At 39.4% G+C, this 25,405-nt stretch overlaps 1 protein-coding gene across 1 annotated transcript; it reads right to left on the bottom strand.

Annotated features, from left to right (window-relative positions):
• Positions 1-311: 311 nt before the first annotated feature.
• LOC134369409 (bromodomain-containing protein 8) lies at positions 312-24,753 on the bottom strand. The gene is made up of 22 exons (XM_063085875.1): positions 24,612-24,753; positions 23,611-23,707; positions 13,613-13,682; positions 12,929-12,978; positions 12,591-12,713; positions 12,390-12,470; positions 11,901-11,965; positions 10,652-10,788; positions 9,909-10,127; positions 9,373-9,517; positions 8,263-8,472; positions 7,567-7,847; positions 6,780-7,232; positions 6,382-6,475; positions 6,136-6,182; positions 5,168-5,382; positions 4,896-4,988; positions 4,642-4,710; positions 3,929-4,106; positions 2,802-2,906; positions 2,319-2,363; positions 312-695 (listed from the first exon to the last, which is right to left on the bottom strand). Exons 1-22 carry the CDS (start codon positions 24,628-24,630, stop codon positions 636-638), a joined length of 2,856 nt encoding a protein of 951 aa, XP_062941945.1. The 5' UTR covers positions 24,631-24,753; the 3' UTR covers positions 312-635.
• Positions 24,754-25,405: the final 652 nt, after the last annotated feature.

The following is a 25,405-nucleotide window of genomic DNA, read 5'->3' on the forward strand; positions in this document are numbered from 1 at the left end:
GGTCAATGCTTCCTGTGTCCATGCTCTAATCTTCTTTAAGCAATGCCATGAACACAACTCTAAAAAACTTGTTTTCCCAAACATTCAAGAAAAGCTGAATAAGTTAATCCTTATTGCACAATGCAACTCTTTAAAACATAAATTATAAATTCAATCTTGGTTACTTACGTTCTCTCAGCTGAAGCAGGCAGTTCATATTACAAGACCACTTTTCCCCTCTAACAATCTCATTCCCACAAATGATGAAAGAGTTACCATGCAGAAGAAACCACAAGTTTCAAATATACACACAAAATAACACGCCAAACGCGAAAGTTTTCTTTTAGTTTATTGTATACACACACACACATACACATCACAGGTTTTTTTAAAAAAGTCTGTACACTCCACAAGACAGTACAAACTAGCTACAATCTGCTAGCTACACATTAGGACGTTACACAGCCCACGATTTTTGCCCTAAAACAGGCAACTGTGCTACTCCAACTCTCTGAGAGAGATTTTCCCAGTTCATTTCATGTGGCCCCGGCACCTCCTCTTCTTTAACTTCCACTTCTGGTACTGGGCCCACAAGCCCAGTCTCTATCTTGTTTACTTCTATTTCAGGTTCAGCTCAAAGAGGGTACTCTGAGACTTCACTTTTTCATCTTCATATCTGCTTCAATGGCACAGCGGCGTCCCCTGGTTCCCCCATCCTAAATGACAGGCAGAGAAGGAAGGGAGCGTGAGTGAGTTGGTTAGGAAGTAAGAGAAAAGGTGTAACAGGAATGCTGGAGATTTGGTTTCTTGGGGGAAAGGGGAGAAAATCAGCAGAAAAATCCAGAGGGATGAGGGGTGTATTTCTGTCTTCCCACAGAATGGCTAAAGAATACCTGGTAGTTTGTGAGAGGAATGTAATGCAATATCTTGCTCATGCCCACCAAAGAGGTCCCTGGAATTCACCTGGGTTCCCACAGAATGACTATTAGTCATCCCACCCAGGCCCAAATCTTGAGCAAAGGAACAGGAGAATAAAAGAAAGGTGGGAGAGTCAGAAAGGGCAGTGGATAGTGAGGTTCTTGGCTAACATACCTGTCCAGCTGTTGGTCCCTATAAGAAAGGCCTTTCCTTCAGACTGACCCTGGCACTAGTTCCCTAGCACCTCCTGATAGTTGTTTTCCATGAGATCAGGACAATCAGGCTTCTTTCCATTTGCTGCTCTCTCCCTGCAGCCCAGCTCCTTCCTCTTGTGCATTATTTTGCTGTCTTCAATAGATAAAAGATTCTATTAATCAGCCTTGCAATAGCCAGCCAATTGCTTGGGGATCCAGAGTCACTGTTGCAGGCCAATAAGAAAGAATGGAGATTATAGTGTTCTGTGGTACAGGCTAAGAGGCCTGTAGGCAAGATGAACTAGTGAACACTTTTGCTGGGCCAGGCCATTTTCACATTTCTAATAAGCAAGGACTCGAAAATTTTTAGAGTTCATGAACGTAAGTTGCCTATGAGGCAACAGTATGAATAAGAATACCACCCTGTATAACACTTTTTTTTCCAAGCCAGTTAAATAACTATTATTTCATTTTATCCTCACAACATCCCTGTGAGGTAGGCTGGACAGGTACCTCGTTATGTTAGCTCCATCACACAGATGAGGGAAACAAGGCCCCAAGACATTATCTGATGACTTTAAGACCATGTAGTTTTCTAGGCCAATGCCCCTTCCATTACATCATGTCTCACTGCCCCATAATGAAAACATAAATAGTCGTTTAATTCACAGAGGAAAAGAATAGTCTTTAGGCTAGCTCTACTACACTTATCTGTAATTCTGCCAGCCACTACTGTATGCAGTGGTCATTGTCACTGAGATCTTTAATTTAAATTTTACTACTGGTGTATCAGACATTAGTCTTGCAATTTTATTTTAGGAGAAAAGAGAACAACTATGTGCTGAGTCTCTGCCAGTATGAGGAACACTGTTAAAAAGCCAGCTAGCAGCTGCTGCTCTGAGCAATCTTCTGTTTGTAAGAAAAGAATTGGTAAAAGGTGGAGTCAAGAAATAAGGAGTAGGTGCATCCTAGATCCTTTACCACACGAATACTTCATTTTAGCCCAGTAATCTCATAAACATTCCCTACCCAGCCCACACACACACACACACATGCAGAAAGACAGGAATGCAGAAGAAAAGACAGTTTCTTTTTCAATGACCTGAATAAACAGAAGTTAAAGACATTGCCACAGTCTACATGTTGGATTTCCCTCTGCCACCCACCCCCAGCAGGAGCTAAGAATCTTTGTGGCAACACCACCCCTTGCGGCCATTCAATACTTACAAAGAGAGAGAGAAGGAAGGCAGGAGAGCCCATGGGGACACTGTCCTGTTAGAGGACAAACAAACACTGATCAGGTTCCACAGAAACTCTCAGCTGCAAGCACCCCAAACCTCAGGACAGAGACACAAGCACCATACACACCAAGACAAAATTTAAAAACTCAAGAAGAGGAAAGAGATTCTAAAAGCAATCTGGCCATTATGCCTCTGGAACAGGAACTGATGATCTCCAATACCGCAAACTAAGTCATTTCCCCCATCTTGAGAGCTCAGAATTTCTCTCATGTGACCAGGACCCTAAGTCACAACAGGTTTCTTCAATGTTTGGATGGGAGCAAACAACCACCATTCTAAGATCTATGTGTCTGTATATCATTGGAATATGGAAGCTCAGCAACACCAAGTAGTAACATAAAGTTACTTGGATGCTTCAGACTTCTAGCACTGGAATACTAGTACATAGGCTCTTTCCTGGTCTCCTCACCTTCTCTGAAGCATCCTGTTTGCGGGTAGAATCTCTTCCTCGAAGACTTTTAGCACTGATCCCAGACTCAGATGTTTGCATAATCAACTGTGTGGCCAAGAATTGCTGTAGGGGAAGAAACAGGGTTGGCCATAGAGACCTGATCCAGTAAGGAAGAATGAAGACACTTTAGGCTTTGTAACTAGAACTCTGTATAGTACCCATCTACTCAAATACTTTTTGACTGATTAGAAGTTTAGCATATTTGGTTTTAGTTCTAATAATAGGCATGTTAAAGAATCTGAAAATGCCAAATAGCTCTAACTTTTTTTTTCTATATTATTGGTCAAAATTATCCACTAAGAATGAGAAAAACAACAAAACTAGGATGAACAAAAATCATGCAGCAATTTAAGTAATTTGGCAAACTCCACAAAGACATACATCATTCCTTCAAGTTCAGCATCCCAAAGGATGCCTAGTAATTCAACTACACAATGGAAGTAGATTATCTGTGATGAAAATGAAGGAGAAGGGGCCGGCCCGTGGCTCACTTGGGAAAGTGCGGTGCTAATAACACCAAGGCCACGGGTTCGGATCCTATATAGGGGTGGCTGGTTAGCTCACTGGCTGAGTGTGGTGCTAACACCACCAAGCCAAGGGTTAAGATCCCCTTACCGGTCATCTTTAAAAAAAAAAAAAAAAGGAAAATGAAGGAGAAGAAACTGTATTTGTTGAGTGTCTACTACGTAGCAGGTACCTGACATAATTCAAAAATGTATATTCAAGGCTGGCCAATTAACTCACTTAAGAGCATGGTGCTGATAACACCAAGGTCAAGGGTTCAGATCCCCATACAGGCCAGTCACACACACAAAAAAAGTATATTCGCTATTTAAAAAACTCATTAAAACACTTCAAGAAACTGAAGTTATTTGCCCAAGAAAGGTAGAACATTCTATCACAACTCTTTCACCAAATCAGAGAAAACATAAACCCAGCAAAAACAAAATATTATGTTTCTAACTGTGACCCTGATGGCTATTCTAAGTAAAAGCCACAACACCCCTTCCTGTCATCAATATGAAATCCTTCCCTTGAGTATTTTCACATTTTCCTTGCTGAAACATAAAGGATACTCAAAGTACCTGGATCTGCTCCAAGACATCTCGCTGCATCTCTACTGCCATGTGATAGACATCATGGTCTGAGCTATTGTACATTACAGCATTCTGAAACATCAGCATAATATCACGCTGAAATTCAGCTGTGCTGCGGATCAGTCCATTTTCAATGTTTTTCTTAATAGTTGACAAATCCATAGGCCTAAAAAAAAGAACAAGAGTAAACAAGAGTAAATGACAGTGGAGGAGGGAAGAGGACGCACCTGGATCTCTGAATATATTATGACCACACAGACCTTCTCATATTTATATGAGTCTCAGCTGTCAGAACTCAAATACCAAACCCTCATCCCAAAACACGCACTTAACCCAAAAAACAAAGTCTGTCTGTATAATAAGCACTGAGAAAGGTAATAAAGGGGGTTGACTCTTTTGGGGCCAGCCCATGCCTCACTTGGAAGAGTGTGGTGCTGATAACACCAAGGCCACGGATTTTGATCCCTATATAGGGATGGCTGTTTAGCTCACTTGGGAGAGCGTGATGCTGACAACATTAAGTTAAGGGTTAAGATCCCCTTACTGGTCATCTTTAAAATAAAATTTTTTTTTAAGTACTTGGTCACCCTAACTCACATCAGAAATGTATGCTTTAAGCTTACTACCTAAAGCAAAAATTAACTAAAACTAGACAACTTACAATTCAAACAAGTCAGCATTATGGATGGACCATGGCTTACCTCTGTACAATGCTGTGGTAGCCAGGTGCTATGTCATCTGTAACAGGCTGCAGGAAGACATTGGCATACCTGTCCAGAAAGAATAAGTGCAATTACCGACTTATTCTCCAGAAGTACGGAGGAGAGAACTTACACTAAGTAGCTGAAGGTGGTAAAAACCATCACCAACTGTCCCACAGAAGCCTACTCAGACTTTTTCCTAGTCACCAATAATGAGAAGGAACAAGAGAAAAATAAACTAATGAACCACTTACCTATGATTAGCTGCAGCTCTCCATACAAGCATAATGGCTTTCTTCCAAATTTTCTGTGCCTGAATAGCTTCCTGATCCTCACTACATACAGAGCTGAAATAAGAGATATAGGAATTCCACTAGTACAAGTTTTTTTTAAAAAATCATAATTATTTCTTGTCAACTATTTGTTCTAGGCCCAGAAAGTGAATACGAGAAAGTAAGATTAAAGAAAAGATTCTCTTACTTCTCACCTTCACTGCCTTGGACTCAAAGAATCTCAAGATACTCACAATTGTGAAGAAGCAGGGCTGCTGGGGATGGAGTCTGCCAGTGTGTGTGACTGCAGTGTAGCATTATGTATGCTAAAGCCATCATCACTCTCGCTCACAGGGGGTTCATTATCCATTTCTGACAGATAGCCTTCTCCTTGATCTTCTTCCTTAGGCTCCTCTAGGCTGGCCACTTCACTGACCCCATCTTCTTCCTCATCCTCACCTGGGGCATCCTTAGACACAGTTTGCTCCAGTCAACAAATGCAAGCAAAGCTACCCAGCAAAGCATCATTAAACATGATCCGTCTTTTGGGTTAGATGAGTCCTAGAAATGGTCTCACACTGTTTCCTGACTAAGCCCTCTATGACTTATACTACCACCTACTTGTAGACACTGACTGAATAAGTAGTTTAGAGCCTGGACAAAGAATAAGACCCAGGATCTTTTTTTAAAGGAAGAAAAAAAAAGCTACTTACTTAAGACTAAGCTAAGAAGCGTTCCTTCTTTCCCCTTGCTCTGGAGAGGAACTTTGACCCTGAGTACAAAGTTATCAAAAATAGTTTTTATTTTGTCTCATCTGATGGAGCAAGCTCACATCACATTACTTTAATTCTCTGTTACTGCTTTAGTAATTCTAAAAAGAAAACTTCAGATGACTGTCTTTGGATAGTCTAATAATCTGATTTCCTGCATGTTCTCCCTGGCTCTGGTATCCCTATTCACTCCAAATTACTCTAGGTGTATCAAAGCTTCTTTGTACACTCTATGCAAAGACAGTGTGACATTGACAAACTCAGATGGGAAGCACATGGTGTTACAGTACTCCCACTATGTCTGATTGTCCACTGCAACTTTTCCCCATGCAACTCCTTATCAGTCTTATCTCAGAGAATAAAGACGTGAATTTACTGAAATTCATTAAAAAGGTAGTGCTACAGGGAAATCTAATCACATGGCAAGAGGAATAAAGAAAAGTCTGAAATACCTTTATCTGGCTTCCAAAAATAGTCCCTGATTCTTCTTTCAATGAGTCTGCAGAGGAGAGAAAGACTACCTGAAGATTTTTCCACCTTAGCCTTCCCCTTCCTGTGGACCGTAATCCCCTGCAGCTCTCCTTTCCATGCTGACCTACTCTACCTCCTCTACTTGCCCACAACCCACAATCCCTCAGAAGCCAAAGCAAATGATATCAAGTTAGTTACAGAGTACGGATTTCCTGGCCTTTATTTACCTGACATTTCAAACTTGTGCTGAGTCTCTGCCTCTAAAGGATCTTCAATGGGATTTGAGCCATGTGATGGAGACAACATGCTTTCGGGGGATGCCTGAAGATCAAACAAGAACAAATACCCTAAGTTCTAGTAAACTGCTATAGCTCACACAATTTCACTCTTCAATGTTAATGAGACTATAGAAGAAATTCTAAGTCCTACTCATGTAATATAATTCCAATGGCCACCGTAACAGGAACAGGGGAAGTATACAAGCATATAGCAATGATCACAACCTATGGGCTCTGGACACATTAAACACGTCAGAACTCAGGAATACAGCAGCAAAACCAAAAGCCTAGCTGCCACTTACTAAGGTATAAGCTCCATCCTCCCAGCCACTGATCTTATTAAATACCTCTGTCTTCACAGTTGTAAGTGGGGTCTCATCGCCTTTCCCACTGGAAACATCTGCTTCAACAAACTCTCCAGGTGCAGTATTTCTGGGTTCCTCCTCTAAGTCCTGATTCCTTAGTTCTGGTGGCTCCATACTTGTGGCTGGAACAACTCCAGCTACCATTTCAGCACCTGAAATGCCTGGCTCTGGTTCTGCAGGTTCCACCTTGATCTCAATACTGGGCTCCCTGATGTCCACCAGTTCATGGATTCCCTTGTTTTCTGTTTCCTCAAAGTTCAGCCTCTCTTGCTTCACTGTCATCTCTGGTGCAGGCAGAGGTACTGGCTTGTCCCGCTCCTGCTGGATAGGGTGCTCCCAGGGACCAGGCAGAGACTGGGGATCATCATTCTCTTCACAGAATGACAGGGCTGCTTCCACTGCTGCCACATCCAGCACTTCAGGATGATCATCTACCTGTCCCATGATATAGACTGTTGAGGTCACAGAAAGAAGCCCAATCCCTCAATTTTGTTAGCACTGAATGAGATGGCCTAAATCTGCAGGTTTTTTCTCCATCTTCTCCATGTAGTGGAGGCAATCAATGGACAAGCACCTGTCCTGTGCAAACCAGTAATATGGAGATGGCCGGGGAAATGACAGCACCAAAGGGCTTTCAGGCTACAGAGATGGAGATGAGCAGAAGGAGAGTTGTTTAAATAATAATTACTACAAGAAGCAAAGAGAGGTTGAGGAGAGAAGCCTACATAGAACCCATGAAAGATTCTGTGAGGCTTTACTGAATAGTTACCTTGTCCTCAATGATGGCAATGATGTCTCCAACAGTCTCAAAGTCCAGCTCTTCACCTGTGTAAGACACAGCAATATCCATCTTCTCGGCCAGATCTAAATCTTCCTTCCCATCTATGCTGGGAGCCTTTGATCCTCCAGGGGCCTCTGCTACCCCTGATCGGAAACACTCTTCTTTGATAGAATTAATGATCATGGAGATTTCACTGCTATCCATGGAAACAGTCACAGTATGTGGATCTCCCACAGCCTCCATGGGAACACAGGTATCAGGCTGATTCACTGAATAAAAAGACAAAAGCATCTCAGAAGCTTATTGGGTAGTAAGTGAACACCTAGAGAGCACACCATGGCTGCAGACAGATATCAAGTACCCATACACTTAAGGTCAAAAGAAGTTGTCTTACATCTGCCTATGTTTTCTTCTCCCCCTTTTTATCTAGAAAGTAAGGTGAGAACACATTCTCAAGCATGCTCATATTTGTACACTTAGCCCTTTTCCCCCAACACATAAATGCCCACCCACCTCTTCTCACACATCCTTGTTTTTCTAAGGATAGAGATGGCACATGTCTATGGAGAACAGAACAGAAGCAATCTGAATTGGAGCTGATGCTCTTAGTCATATTTCTCTAACTGAAGCTCAAAACGAAATATTGGACCTCATGGCTACTCGGGGCGTGAGTCAGGGACGCACCTGGGGCTACACTTTCAGGAGTGGAGACAGCCGGAGCAGAGGATGGTGCTGGCAGCGTAGGCATCATGACAATGGTAGCCTGGGACACAGACTCTACAGGGGGTGGCACAAGTTTAACTGGAGGCTCACTGGCAACAGTAGTGAAGGAAGCAAGAGGTGTGGTGAACTGTGTAGGACCAGCTTCTAAAAGCCGGGAAAGAGTGGGAGCACCTAACAGGCAAAGAGGTACACAAAATGAGGTAAGAAGAAAGCACATGAAAAAGAAGCAATAGCCACTTTAAGACTCAACTAAGGAAATTTTTATAGTCTCAAAGGATGAAAGCAACTCCTGTGTTGAAAAAGCTCATCATCTATATCCATACTTTCTCTAAACATACTTAAGATCTTACTCCAAAGTGGGAATGAACCAAAGCACTAGAATACACAACTTATATGAAAAATGGGTGGTAATTTTTCCTCAGAGGAAAATTAAACATTCATCAAAAACAAAGAACTGATATGAATAAATGTCACTTTTGCTCAAGTTCAGCATGCTGTAAACCACCCAAATTCAACACCATTCAAATATCAATAATGTTTGTGTGGTATTTTGTAAAGTTGTTTTTTTCTTTACATTTTCTACCTCATTTAATCCTCACCACATCCTTGTAAAGTATACACATCATAATTAATGAAAGAGGAAACTGAGGCTCAATAGTTAAAATACCTATTGAAGGTCACAAAACCAATATGTGGCAGGCCTGAGATTCAAGCCCAGTTCTCGGGTTCCAAATCTCATTTCCCTATTCTATAATGTTAGGTATTTCTAGCACATTTCCTTGATTTTGTAAGCCATCAACAAAGCAGCTTCATTATTCACTTTACTATTCCTCTCATCATACCTATGATGGTCAGTCGAGGCTATCAACATTTGAAGTTGGAATGAACTTATAATCTGGAGCACTTTATTGTTTAACAGGTAAAGTAGTCAAAAAAAAAAAAAAAAAGTTGTAAAAAGTAGTTGGGCCTTTAATCTAGGATCAACATACTCAATAACAAATACTGAAACCAATGGCAGTCAATGCCAACTTCAACATCTCTGAAGTAGATGAAGGAAAAGTGATGACTTACCTGAGGCAGCAGGGGAGGCCGCAACAGTACTGGGTGTTGGCTGTATCTCCCCACCATGTATCATGGGAAGGACCCCGCCTACCTCCAAGAGGACACCTGTACTGTTCAGGTGGCCAGAAGCCACAGCCATTTCACTCTCATTGACCTACCAGGGAAGAATAGAGGTGAAGGCTACACTCAAGATCTCCTCTACTACCACTTCCCAAAAAAACTCCAGCAGTTGACCAAATTTCACGAAAACTAAAAGTTAATATCCACAGAGAATAACTTAAGACCCAAGGGAAACTCTAAACTATAATGTTCTAACTTATTTGACAAGAGTTCTCTGGAGAAGAGAACCAAAATAATTGTGGTTCAGATACCTCAGGACTCAAGGATACTATCAACTTATTGTATTTTTAAAAAATTAACATTTAAACTAGGAGATCTCTTCCTCTTCTGAACTTTTTTTTTCCATGTCACATGTTAGGTCCCAGGCACTCCCTTCCAAGTACTAAATCACCACAGCTCTCAAACACCCACAGAAGTCTCCATACCAGTCTGGGGCTAGTAGGCAGGAGGCTGCCCTTCTTCAAGAGCTCTGACAGCAGAGGGGAGGGGGGTGGAGTTGCTTTCTGTCCAAGCATCTTTTTCTGGGGTGAATCATCTGTTACTGGGGTCATGGGGGCTTCTAAGGGTGCAGAGCCTGGAGGAAGGGTGTCAGGAATCCCAGGAAACGAGGTGACTGGGGTACTCGGCAAAGTCCCAGGGGTTACCTAAGAGACAACAGAGAACCTTTATCTGACTTCTCAAACTATAGAAGGTTCCCTACTAATCTGGATGGGTTAGTGTGTCTAACTTACTTTATTAGTCCTATGTGGAACTGCCCAGAAACCCTCTACCCCTCTTGCTCTCAGCCACACCCTTCTTCCCTACAATTTTCTCTCTTCCACCCTCTCAAACCAAATGACCCAACCATTCCACCCAACCGGCCTTTTACAAACTCCTTACCCACTACCAGTATTATAATGAAATTGTCCCTTATTTCAGCAGGAATTTCATAAGACTAATACACTTAGCAAACAATTCCTAATCCCTCACCTACCCCTCAAAAGGTTAAGCCTCAATGTTTTTAGGTCCATCCTTATCTTAGAGCACAGAACATGGTAAATTAAGTATTTAATGTTCAGACCAAGAAAGGAAGTTGTCTCTATGCCAAAAGTGGTTTCCTCATCACTCAGTTCTCTGCTGGCTTAATGCCCCTTCGTTGATCAATTCCCACAGATGGAAATATACTCACCCCAGAGGTGGCCTCTTCCATAGTGGTTGGAGTCAAGTCTGCAAGTGGATAATCACCTCCTGGGGAGGCAGAATCTATAGGAGAGCGAACCATCACAGTGGGTAACCTCCGGGGGGGTGTTTTTACTGCCTGACGAGCTAGAACATAAAAGAGAGCAACGTCCAAAACTCCAAGATTAAGTAAATGAAATGAGACACTACTCTGTTATACAATAAAGGACAAACAGGAATATTGCAATATTAAAGCAGCATAATGAATATGGATTAGAAAGTTTTCCATGAAAAAGAATGGAAAGTATAGATTTTTTACACTTTTGGATACGGTTATCTTTTTTAGCCTAACTTTTCCTAAGGGCAATTCTCACACTAAGCAAACTCAATTAACTATTTATCCCAAAGATCCTTGGGGTGGAAAAGTGGTTTAAGGACCTCACTGGCCCAAGCATGTATTCCTAGAGTTGCAAATGCTTAGATTCCTCCCTGTAAGGAAAATGGATAAATGGTCAGGCTCCCTCAGATGTTCGGAATCTTGCTGAGCATGACCTAGCCTGTTTAATGTAAATATGTTAATTACGCACATGCATCCAGGTGTTCCTTGGTTATTGTCTGATGTAATTGCACATATGTGGCCAGGTGTTCTTTGGTTGTCTGACTCGCACCCAGGTGTTCCTGGGTTATCTGACAAGTATAAAGAACAAACGGCTGTGATCCACAGTGACCCTAGGGACATCCCTCCCACCACCTCTGAGGCCAACAGGCTGCTGCTGCTGCTGAGGAGGCTGGAGGCTGAGCTCACGTCGGAATGAAGCATGTCAACCTTGCCGGCAGCTCCCAGGATCTTTTTCCAATTACCTAGCTTGTGACCTGTATGTGAGGGGTCTGGTGACTGGGCAGGCGCAACGGGCTTGAAGGGTATGGAGCCCTAGTCCCACACTCCCCTATCCAATGATTGAGCTATTCACAATCTTTCACAGGCCTTTGACTTCCAAAAACCTTATTATGTTCAATGTCTTACTATCAAGCAGTTGTGTTCTAAAAGTCAGTTTGCAGTCTCATGAGATCTGAGCAGAGCTCATTTCCTAAGCGTTTCTTTCTAGGCCTCAGGGATATTTTTATTCTAGTAGAAGATGACAGAGAAGTGTTTAATTAAATTAACTAGTGGATTCTATGTTACAAAATAATCTTCAGCTGTCATTACCATGCAGTACTGCATAATCAATTGCTAAACAGAAGCACTATGTTCAGCTTACCCTGATATGCAGCATCTGTAGCCTTCCTTTTTACTTCAGCCTCCTCTTCCTCCAATTTCTTTTTCCTAAACAGGGAATTAATAGTTAGCTGCTAGCTAGCTCTAGCTCCTTCCCATAGTTCACAATGCCCTCACAAAGAAATTTTTTGCCAGACCAGCACGTTTTAGAGGAAAGGCCTAAACAGGAATCTTAACCAGCAAAACAGAAAATTGGGGTATATTGTCTAACTCCCAGTTCTTCACCCAGGAAAACTAGGGCCACTTCTGAGTTATAATTAAGTTCTCATATTGAAGTGGTCCATCCCATTACCTTCTAGGACTCATTCCCCACCTCCCAGCCACCAGGCCACTCTGTAGCTTTCCCGTTCCAGAATCTGTCTCAAGTCCAAAGAGATGGCAGAGGGGGGAAATAAGCCAGATTCCTTGAGGAGGAAGGAAGGTAAAAAGAGAGAAAGGAGTACAGGTGGAAGAACAATATAATATAACCCACATTGCAATGTCATTGCAAAGTTCATCCAGTCTGCTGTCCATGTGTCCAGCTTGAATTAGTTCTGCATCTCTTTTCAGCCGTCTATAGGAAGAAAGAGAGGTAGGAAGACTGAGTTTATTAATCTATTTTTAAAATTCTGAACAGTACCAAAAGTCAGCCCCTTTTGTCTTTCCCAAACATCTGGCATTCTCTGATAAATACCTATATCTCTCTTGGGTTTCCTTTATCACTTTCTTTAGTTCCTCAACTCGCTCAGCGGTCAGTTTTCGAACAATGACATCTTCAACAGTTTCCACCACTTCTCCTTTTTCACCCCGTTTCCGTCTGCAGAAAAATTTTTTTTAAAAAGATCCATATTTGAGTAAGAGAACATTTGTTCCCACTCCCACTTGCTTTCTTTGAGCCTTCTCTATCTATAATCATAGATAATCTCTGCTATACTTTTATCACCCAGTAATGTAAATAGATATAAGCCAGACTTCCTCAGTAAACACTCTCCATTAAAGGGATTTGACTGAAGTACCTGGTTTTATACTCACTTTGGGGTCTCAGTGGTCTCTAGAAGCTCTGAATATTGGGAAGCACAATGCTATGGAAAAAAGTGAAAATGTGATGAGCAAGCCTAGAAAAGAATGATCATTCAAAGTTTCAACATATTAGAATAAAGTTTAGAGAGGAGAGCTATATGTAATATGTGATCAGCTTCTAGGAAAGCAAACTACTTTGCAATCAAATCAATTCAAATAATCAATTTCGGGACAAAGAAAAGGGAGTCTTCTGGCCTGAAGTTTGTCTGGAGAAAGCCAACCAAATAGCCAACATTTATATTGAATATCTACTGAGTAGTTACCACATGCAAAGCGCTGTGCTAAATGCTTTATATGTATTATCTCAATTAACTTTACAATAATCCTGAAACAACTCTTATCTCTACTTTACAAATGAGAAAAATGAGGATCATGGTCCAAAGTTTTTAGGTACAGTCAATATTGAACCAAGACTCCCAAGACTGGGATCTTAACTGATATGGTACACTGACAAGAAAGTTTGTAATATGAGCATACATGGACAGATTAGCAAACAGTGGGAAAAAGGAAAAGGAATTCTCCATGATTCTGCTGCTTCATGGTTTAAAAGCCTTGTAATTAAAAGGCAGGGCCTGGTGGAGAACCTACTTCACATCCCAAGGACTGCTCTAAAAGAGCACTTGCTTGGGAACTTACTTTTTGAGAGAACCAGTCTGGAGGGCGGCCAGGTTCTGCAAAGGGCTTAATTGCTCTGCTAACTGATACCCTACAAAATGAGAAAAGTCTTATTATACACCAAACAGAATAAAAGTGGGGGGAGAAGGGGAGGTGTGCTGAGAGTTCAAGGTGTACAGTTCAAATGTGGGAATAAAAAATTGCTACTGGGAGCATTTCTATTCTCCAATAGTGAACACACACAAAGAGAAATCAAGAAAGCTAGCCCATTTACAATAGCCAACAAAAAAATAAAATACTTAGGAATAGAGTGAACCAAGAATGTGAAAAATCTCTACAATGAGAACTACAAACCACTGTTGAGAGAAATAAAGAGGACACAAGAAGATGGAAAGATAACCCATGCTCTTGGATTGGAAGAATCAACATTGTGAAAATGTCCATATTACCCAAAGTGAAATACAAATTCAATGCAATCCTCATCAAAATTCCAATGACATTTTTCTCAGAAATGGAAAAAACTATCCAGACATTTATATGGAATAACAAAAGACCACACATAGCCAAAGCAATTCTGAGCAGAAAAAATTAAAGCTGGAGGCATAAGACTACCTGACTTTAAACTATACTACAAATCCATAATAACCAAAACAGCATGGTACTGGCATAAAAAACAAACACACTGATCAATGGAATAGAATAGAGAATCCAGAAATCAACCCACACACCTACAGCCATCTGATCTTTGACAAAGGCACCAAGTGTATACAGTGGGGAAGAGACTGCCTCTTCAGCAAATGGTGCTGGGATAACTGGATATCCATATGCAGTAGAATGAAACTAGACCCATACGTCTCACCATATACTAAAATCAACTCAAAATGGATTAAAGAATTAAATATACACCCTGAAACAATAAAACTTCTTAAAGAAAACATAGGAGAAACACTTCAGGAAGTAGGACTGGGTACAGACTTCATGAATACGACCCCAAAAGCATGGGAAACCAAAGGAAAAATAAACAAATGGGATTATATCAAACTAAAAAGCTTCAGCACAGCAAAAGAAACAATTAACAGAGTTAAGACAACCAACAGAGTGGGAGAAAATATTTGCAAAATACACATCTGACAAAGGATTAATATCCAGAATATACAAGGAACTGAAACAACTTTACAACCAAAAAACAAGTAACCCAATTAAAAAATGGGCAAAAGAGCTAAACAGGCATTTCTCAAAGGAAGATATACGAATGGCCAGACACATGAAAAAATGCTCAACATCACTCAGCATTCAGGAAATGTAAATCAAAACCACTGTAAGATACCATCTCACCCCAGTTAGGATAGCTAATAGCCAAAAGACTGTGAATGATAAATGCCAGCGAGGTTGCGGAGAAAAAGGAACTCTCATATATTGTTGGTGGGACTACAGAATGGTGCAGCTTCTATGGAAAATGGTATGGAGGTTACTCAAACAATTGCAGATAGATCTACCATATGACCCAGCTATCCCACTGCCGGGAATATACCCAAAGGAATGGAAATCATCAAGTTGAAGGTGATGGGGTTCCAGGTAAAGGTGAACCTGTTCCCCAATGTTCATTGCAGCACTATTTACAAGAGCTAAGAGATGGAACCAGCCCAAATGTCCATCATCAGATGAGTGGATACAGAAAATGTGGTATATCTACACAATGGACTACTACTCTGCTATAAAAAAGAATGAACTACTGCCATTTGCAACAACATGGATGGACCTAGAGAGATTTATATTAAGTGAAACGAGTCAGGCATAGAAAGAGAAATATCACATGTTCTCACTTATTTGTAGGAGCTAAAAATAAATAAATAAATACACAAATAAACTTGGGAGGGAGGGAAGAAGACACAACAATAACAATTCCTTGAAGTTGATATGAACAGGGAACAGATATAAGGTTTTTGGGAAGGAGGGGGGAGATGGAAGTGGGAGAGAGGTTTCAGTAATGGGCCACAATAATCAACCACATTGTATACTGACAAAATAAAAATTTTTTTAAAAAAGATCAAATTAAAAAAAAACTGCTACTGGGAAATATTCTGATATATCTAACTATGTAAAATGACACAACTACTTAAAAGTCATTTAGAGAGAGTCATTGCCAAACAGTCTTCCTGGGTGATATATTTACTACCTGAAGTGAAGTAAACCTAGTAAAATATTATTTCTATTCATTTGGGAAAATATTTTTATGTCAATTTTATTCCAGTTTGGTTCTTTTTAAAAAGACCTTTTGCAAAGCAACTTGTAATACATTCCAGAACCAAAAAAGTCATCATCTTTTAATCCACTAATACAGATCCTGAGAATGTAATGTAAGGATATAATTTACCAAAAGAAGAAAGCACCAAGACGTTCACATAGACTTGATCAAATAGATGAACAGTTGGGTTTTTCCTAAACACCCACAAGAAGATGCCTAGCTTACAACACTTTAATTCTACAAAATATTACAAAGCCCATAAAAAAAAAGTGGTGATATGGAAATATATTTATAACGTAATTTTAACTGAAAAAAGATAACACAATTTTCTGCTATGATTACGATCACATAGCCTTTTAAAATGTTGTAAATAGAAAGACAAATAAAGAAACAGGCAAAAATGAAAACAGCTGAACTGGAATGGGATCAAGAGATAATGCAAAGGGTCTTCAACTGTGTCTGTTTAGATAATTATTAATAATAAATATAATTAGTTGTTAAATCCAAGTACCAGGTACATGGGCACTCTATCTTATTCTTTACACTTCCCTATGTGGTTGAAATACTTTATAATCTTTTTTTTTTTTTTTTTTTTTTTTTTTTTGTCTTTTTCGTGACCGGCACTCAGCCAGTGAGTGCACCGGCCATTCCTATATAGGATCCGAACCCGCGGCGGGAGCGTCGCCGCGCTCCCAGCGCCGCACTCTCCCGAGTGTGCCACGGGCTCGGCCTTACTTTATAATCTTAAAAAGAAAAAAGTTTTTAAATTTTGTGTTGGGATAATGGCATCTCACAGTTCTTTTCTTTTATGAAGTTTACTTTAATATTATCATAAGGATAGCCACAACAAAAAAATTCAGTTTGGTCCATACTTCATACCTTAGAGCTTATACCAAGAAAAACTCTGCATGGATCAAAGATTTTAATGCTTAAAAAAAAGCCAACCATGCAAGTACTAGAAGAAATCATAGGAAAATTATTTTAATTATTATTGTTATTTTTGCTGGCCAGTGCAAGGACTGAACTCTGGAGCTTGGTGTTATCAGAACCATACTCTAACTAACTGCGCTAACTGGCCAGCCCCATAGGAGAGTTATTTTATAACCTCAGACTGCCGAAGAACTTTATAATTATGTCACAAAATCCAGGAGCCATAAAAGAAAAATATTAATAAATACACTACCTTCAAAAAGTATAAAAATAAATAAATAAATAAATAATAGCCTTAATGTAAAAATACCACCATAAGGAAAGCTAATTGGCACACTGGTTAAAAAAAGAAAAATGCATCTCATTGCTCAAATGGCTAATCTCCCTAATATACTAGGAGCCAACCCAAAATTAAAGACAAAGAATAATAATCAAATACAAAAATGAGAAAGGGCAGTTTAAGAAAAGAAAATACAAGTAGCTCTTTAACATATGAAAATGTTCAATTTCACTCATGAGATAAATGTAAATTAAAAATACAAGATACTATATTTCACTTTTTATAATATTATCAAAGATCAAAAACATTTGACAACATTCTATGAGACAAGCCATACGAAAAACAGGCACTCATATATAATCAAGTATAAACTGAAACAATCTCTGAACAAGGCAACTGGAAGTATTTATTAAATTTTATCAACTCATATAGTCTTTGAACCATTCTATTTTCAGTTTGTCTTACGGATATAATTTATATATAACTATGCAAGGTTATATTTGTATTAGCAAATGTACACCAATAGGGTAACAGTTAAATAAATGATGGTGTATTCATAAAACAGAATACCATGTAACTGTTAAAAAAGAGTAGGAAAAATGAGACAAATCTTCATAAATAAAATATACAACAATTTCCAAGATATAGTACTAAGTTAAAGAAAAAAAAAAAAGGAACAGCAGCAGCAAGGTAAAAAATAGTACGTATAGAATATGACGACCTGTGTGAATAAAAAAGGGAAAAAAAGAAAACATACAGTGTACTTGCTCATGTATATAAAATTAACCCTAAAGAGACACACAAGAAGCTGCTAACGCTGATAGATGGGTGACAATAATGGGAGAAAAACACAATGTACCATTTTGAATTTTGAACCTTATGACTTAGTACCTGCTCAAAAAATAGGTAAAATTTAAAATTTCAAAGTTTTACTTAAGTGTTCTCAATTTTTCTAATAAAAATGTGAGGAAATGTACAGATTGGATTCTATTCAAACTAGTTTACTTGGTGTTTTGTTTAAAAATTATTTGTTTATATTTGAGTTATATTTAAGTTCATCCTGAGATTTATCAAACTAGTGTGACTGATTTTGTTTTCAAGTTTACCACTTAGTTTGGCTCAAGAACAGATGTTGCCCAGAACATCTTGATCCCCCATTATCATGACTATACTGCTTCCAACAAATCTACAAGCAGGTTTAGGATGTTAACAATAACTTTTGGGAGCATGCTACCTAAGTAGTTTTCCAACTTTTCCTCTTACACCCCTAAAAAAAAGTGCAAAAAGACTTGCATTTTATCAAGAAGGGAAAATTAATTACACCACCTATTTTTTAAATGATTAGACAGTTTCCAGACCATTTAAGGATAGACTAACTTAAAGGAGAGGAGGCAAGAAAGATTAGAAACAAGCCAAAAAAAACCAGAAGGAATAGAGCCAATGCTTATGATGGTAGCACAGGTCACAAGGTTTTGTTGAACAATGCTTATGCTACTTTATGCCTCCTCTTTTATTTACTAGTATGAAAGTTTTCAATCTAGAATCCTCAGTGCAATAAAGGAAGTTCTTGAGGAAGTTCCTTACACTTTTAGAAGTGTATACTTTTACCCAGGATAGTCTACCAGTCTAACAAGTCAGATCTGCTTGTAGATATGATAATACTGATTTTATCACAAACTGACATGAAAATATGACTAGTAGTTACATACATCATTGATAAGTGGGAAAACAAATTAGAAAATAAACACGATTTATTTTAAACAGCAAAATTTTGTGATGCTTAGGGGCTATGAAGGTTCTTAAGATTAAATATGCACATACCTCAGATCTAGCAATCTCACATTTAAGAACATATCCTACAGAAATACTGATAAAAGATCAGAAAACTGTAAACCTAAATGCCCATCAAAGCTAAGTGTAAAACAAATTATGGTAGATCCAATTGGAATACTGAGTCTTTTAAAAGAATAAGCTAAAAATCTACTCTATTGGCACAGAAAAAGGCCCATGATATTGTTTTAAGTAAAAGAGTTGAAAACTATGTATACAAAGTTCCTATTTTTTTTTTTTTTTTTTTTAGTTTACATACGCACACAAATTATGCATAGTAAAATATCTGAAAGGACACATATCACACTGTTAAGAAACATTTCCTAAAGTAGGAATGGGGAGCCTTGGCATGCCAAAGGAAACTTTTACTTTATAAATTTTGGGCCCTTTTTTGTTGCAATAATTATCAATTGTTTTTAATTAACAGATAAAATTTTATGTATTTATCATATACCACATGATGTTCTGAAGTATATACACACTGTGGAATGACTAAATCTAGTTAATTAACATATGCATTACCTCATATAGTCATCATTTTTGTGGTGAGAACAGTTAACGTCCACACTCAGCAGTTTTCAAGAATACAATGTTGTTTTAACTACAGATATCATGTTGTACAACAGATCTCTTGAACTTATTCCTTTTATATAACAGAAATTTTGCATCCTTTGACCAACATCTCCCCACCCCACCCCACAACCACCCATCCCTGGTAACCACCATTCTACTCTGTAGTTCTGTGAGATCAACATTTTTTAGATTCCACCTATGAGTGATATCACGCAGTATTACTCTTTCTGTGCCTGGCTTATTTCACTTAACATAATGTCCTTCAGGTTCATTCATGTTGTCACAAATGGCAGGATTTCCTTCCTTTTAATGGCTGAATAGTATTCCATTCTGTATATGTACCACATTTTTACCTGTTCATCCACTGATGAGCACTGTAATAGTTATCTTGATTGTGGACAGTTTCACAGGTGTATATATGTGTCAGAAATACCTTAAATATGTGCAGTTTATTGCACATCAATTATACCACAAAAAAGCTGTTAAAAGAAAAGAAGGAAAAAGGTGTGACCTTTCTTACCATCTCTCCCTTCTTCTTCTTATTGTGTGGTACAAGGATGTGACAGGTGAAGCTCAAGTAGCCATTGTGGACAATAAGACAACCTTCAGAAGATAAACTATGTGCTGAGGAAGGTAGAATAGAAAGAGAAGAGCCTGATTCCCTAATATCATTATGAAGCTGCTATATCAGCTGTGGACTACCTACCTCTAGGCTTCCTTTACGTGTGAGAGAAATAAACACAATTTTTTGACCCATTTCTTTGTTGCTGTTGTTTTTGTTTTTACAGTGGCCATGTATTGCCTCCAAATTAGATTTAAAAAAAACAAAAAATGCTAGAAAGCAGAACAATCAGAAAGTACTGAATTCTGTTAGTAAGAGTGGCAAAAGAGTTAAATTCAAAAAGAAAGATGCATGGGCTGACCATGGCTCACTTCGAGAGCATGATGCTGACAACACCAAGTCAAGGTTTAAGATCCCCTTACCAGTCATCTTTATTTTAAAAAAAAAAAAAAAAAGCAGGGAAGGGGCCTGACAGAAAAGTAAGATGATGATGATAGTTCTGAACTGTGCCCAACACCACAAGAGCAACTGCATGTGACTAGACCTATTGTGGCTGGACTACCTGGGCATAAAAGCAAAGCTAGCCCAGGATTCGCTTCAAAGGTATCTAGGTGCCAAAAAGAACAAAGGCTTCACTTGGGGAGATGCCATTCTGCTGAGGCACTTCAAGAGGCCCAAGAAATATATTTCTGGTTTCAAACAATTTTTGCTGGAATTGAGAAAGAAAAAAAAGGTGCATCTGAAAGTCTAACTTAAAAAAATATGAGGAATAACTGTCTGCTTTATTTAAGTATCTTAATTTTTCAAGGAGGAAGTACATATACGTTCTCTCATGTAATTGGACTTTATTGACCAGACTTTGGATTGGTTTATGGTTAAATTAGTATGATTATGCTTTGTTTTGATAATATTTCTAATTGTTCAATTAGTGCCATTTTTCCCTCTTTCCAGGGATTTCATTAGAATTGATGTTCGGCTGGATTAATTTTATTTATTTATTTATTTTTTTTAAAGATGACTGGTAAGGGGATCTTAACCCTTGACTTGGTGTTGTCAGCACCATGCTCACCCAGTGAGCAAACTGGCCATCCCTATATGGGATCCAAACCCGTGGCCTTGGTGTTATCAGCACCACACTCTCCCGAGTGAGCCACGGGCCGGCCCAGTTGGGTTTATTTTATTTTTTTAAAAAGATGACCGGTAAGGGGATCTTAGCCCTTGACTTGGTGTTGTCAGCACCATGTTCACCCAGTGAGCAAACTGGCCATCCCTACATGGGATCCGAACCCGTGGCCTTGGTGTTAGCGGTTGGGTTAATTTTAAAAAGTAGTTCTTAGAAGCTCACAACTTAAATTTTAAAAAGTGTTTTCTTCTACCTATTATTATCTCCATAAATATATTTATTTATTTTGTTGTTGTTGTTTTGGGATTTTTGGCAGCTGGACAGTAAGGGGATCCAAACCTGTGACCCTGGTGTTGTAAGGCTGGGCCTGATAAATATATTTAAACAGTGAGGAAATCTACTTAATTATCTTTTCTCACAGAGAAAAACTAAGCACTGGACTGAACCTACACTCATTAGTCAAAAGTAACTCAGTCTGAGCAAAGGCAAGGACTAAAACAGATCCCCTGAATTAAAAGACAGAAGTGTTCATTTTTTTTCTTAGTCTTTCTTGCCAATCTATTTACAACTTTCTGCAATTAAGCATTACATTAAAATTAACCAAAGACATTTCAAAGAGATTTATGTACAATTTCAAGTAAAGAATCTTAGTATTTCATCAGTATTTTATGAGTGATCTTGAAATGTCAGATACTGTTATATATTATAGAGTAACAAGATACTGGAACTATTTAAATTGCAGTGATGCCTTGTCTTTGCATTATTAACTAACTGAACTAGATTTGATCGTTTTAATTCAGAATGATTTTTGAAAAGTTATTTGAAAAATTATATAAAGTTGGAGAAATGCTAAGTGTGACCAGTAATGGTGCTTTTGTAAACTCATTTAAATGGCTAAAATAGTACAGATGTACCACATAAACACAAATTTGTTTATTAAGTGATTAGAAGGCTTAACACAATAAAAGGTGTCTTTACATCCTGAGGAAAAGAAAAGAAAGAAAAAACACAAATGCTAAAAATGAAAAAGGGTGTGTCCTGGTGGCAACAACAACAACAAAAAAAAGGACACCACTGTCTTACTTTCTGGTACTTAAGAGGAAATACTGGATTCCAAGACAATTCAATAGGAAAATAAAGTCTTTTCAACAGATGGTGTTGACACAGTGGATATCCATGTACAAAAGAACAAAGTTAAACCCCTGCTTCACAACATACATAAAAATTAACTCAAAATGAACTGAAGACCTAAAAGTGAAGAAATAAAATTATAAAGCTCTTAAAAGAAAACACAGAAGTTATTTCTTAGCTATGGACACCAAAAGCACAAGCAACACAGGAAAAAATAGAAAAAACTGAATACCATCAAAATTAAAAACTTTTATGCTGCAATCAGTACCAATCAAAAAAGTGAAAAGACAACACTCAGAATGGAAGACATATTTGCAAGTCATCTATCTCATAAGCAACTTATCTCCAGAATATATAAATTCTTATAACTCAATAATAAAGAAAAATAACCCAATTTAAAATGCGCAAAGAACTGAGCACACATTTCTCCAAAGAAGATGTATGATGGCCAATAAGCACATAAAAAGATGTTCAGTATCTTTAGTCAACAGCAAAATGCAAATCAACCACAATGAAATACCATTTCATACCCACTAATATGGCTATAATAAAAAAGACAGACAATAAGTGTTGTCAAGCATATAGAGAAACTGGAGGTCTCATTTATTGCTGGGGGAAATGTAAAATGATGTGGCCACTTTGAAAAACAGTTTGGCAATTCCTTAAAAAGTTAAACACAGAGTTCCCATATGACCCAGCCATTCCACTCCTTGGCTGCAAAACTAAAGAGAACTGAAAAAACTGGCTGCATAAAACGTACACAAACATTCACAGCAGCACTATTCGTGACAGGCAAGAAGTGGAAACAACCCAAATGTCTAAGTGATAAGTAAATAAACAAAAAGTGGTATACTCATACAATGGACTATTATTCAGCCATAAAAAGAAATGAAATATTGGCACATGCTACACATGGATAAACCTTTAAAGTGTTATGCTAAGTGATTAAAAAGCCAGTCACAAAAGACAACATATTATATGATTTCATGTATATGAAAGGTCTAGAATAGGCAAATTTAGAGAGACATAAAGTAGACAAATGATTGCTTAGGGGAGGGGAGAATGTGGAGTGACAGCTATGGACTAAGGGGTTTCTTTTAGTGATAACAAAAATGTTCTAAAACTAGACTGCGGTGGTGGTTGCACAATTCTGTGAATATCCTAAAAACCATCGAATCACACATTTGAAGTGGGTTAACTTTATGGTATGTATATTATACCTCAATATAGCTGTTAAAAAAATACTACTTAAAGCTTAATGTGATTAACTATAGGAATACATCAATGTGAAGAGATACTGTACAATTTTTAACACCCTAGATAGCAGACATCCTAGATACTTTACCAGTTTTGATCTCCACTCCTCATGACAGAAGACGCTAAACACAGTTTCTCTCGGATGGACCATGGCTCTGTGGGGCCAGTACTCAGCAGCTTGTGTTCTGGAAGGAAAAAAGGCTTAGAGACAACCACTGAAAGAGCAGTTCTAAGTTTCAAAGGGAAGACTAGAAGCCTAACAGAAAACATCCCAATTTGTTAGGACAAAGTTAGCTACCATCACCAAATCCTGATTTTCACGTCTCCAGTGAGATATCACCACCGGCAGTGGTACCTATTCGTTGTACGCGAATTAGAGTAGAACATTTAATCTCTTCAAATGCCATGGCTTCAAGCTCTGCTTTATTAAAACATATGGAATGTCAGATAAAGATGAAGCAATTCCACCGAAAGGCCCAGTTTCAAGAACACAGTACTTTATTCCAATTTGAATGCCGAGGGCTTATTTCCCAGAATTCCAAGCAGCCACCCCGGCTACGGCCCCGCCTTCCTCTTAGCATAAACTTGTTTACTTTTCTCAGCCCATCCCCTCGACTGTCGGGGCTAAAACACCTTTTCTATCCATTAATACAAGAAAAGTGGCTAAAATGCATGAAACGCAATTTCCCCAGCAACACAAAAAGTTCATGGTTAAAAGATCCCATTTCCAGGGCCTCACAAACGTTGGTCAGTAAATGAATAGCTTTCTCCGATGCCGGCCACTCCGTACGGCTCACATCTCTTCCTTCCCCCCCCCCTTTTTTAGAATGCGTTTGCCCCTTAACCCGCACAACTCATACTATACAGGGATTCGCTGAGCTGCTTCTCCCAAACCTCCGCTCTTTCCCTGAGACCCAAGACCCTAGACTTCTGGGCCCTCAAACGTTAGCCTCCACGACGCCACGACCTCTGAAGACTCTGGCCTCCCAGGCAAACCAGTCTTTCCACTCCCTAAGCCAGTGAAAGAAACGTAGAACGTAGCTTCGGCTCTACAAAGGCCTTCCACGCAAAGGCAGCTCAGATACTCACTGCCCGTTCCTGTCGCCATCTTGGCTCCGAAGTCGCCAACCCCGGAGAGTCTGGTAGGTCCGGACCCGGAACTCCGGGAAATGGAGTAGGACGTTGGTTCGCGGTGCCTCCTGGGAAGTGTAGTCCTCCCCACCCGCGCCCCGAAGACGAAGCAAGCTCCCTGAACCGGTTATCTGTGAGCTCCCGGAAGGGAGGGTTACTAGGAAAGGACAAGATATAGCGGTTGAAGCCTCCGGATTTCCTTTAGGCTTCTTAGGAAAGAAATGTCTAGGCTCCCACGAAAGGGTTACGTGGGTAGAATCCCCGGCGAAACCGCTCCGAATTCGCGACAGTTGGTAACCCGGACCCACACTAGGGTTGAGAGGTCAGGCCAAGGCAAACCGCCTCCCAGTCTCGTCAGCTCCCTTTCCTTACGCTGATTGGTAGCCGCAGGCTTCGCTATCTGATTGGCCGAACGAACGCAACGCGTAATTTAAAATATTTGTAACAAAGGTGTACCTTGTGGGCAGGGTTGTTCTCTCCGGCTGCGAAAGCGCAGGTTCGGCTCCTGGTTGTGAGTGAGCCCGTAGCGGAGGACCCAGTGTCGCATCTTCGGGTGAGCTTGCGGCTGGGCTGGAGCCCGGTTACCAGTTCTTGCCCGCACGGAATAGGCTTTCAGAAGGCGGAGTTGCAGCCATCTCTTTTTCTCTTGCTAACTGTTCTCACGGTGGGCCTTGGGGTGAGGTTGAGGAAGGAGCCTAGTAGGGATCCTGACACCACTTCCACCGCACTGGCGGGCGAGGCACCCTACTTGA

This window comes from Cynocephalus volans, chromosome 2 (assembly GCF_027409185.1).
Source record: "Cynocephalus volans isolate mCynVol1 chromosome 2, mCynVol1.pri, whole genome shotgun sequence".
Taxonomy (NCBI): Eukaryota; Metazoa; Chordata; class Mammalia; order Dermoptera; family Cynocephalidae; genus Cynocephalus; species Cynocephalus volans.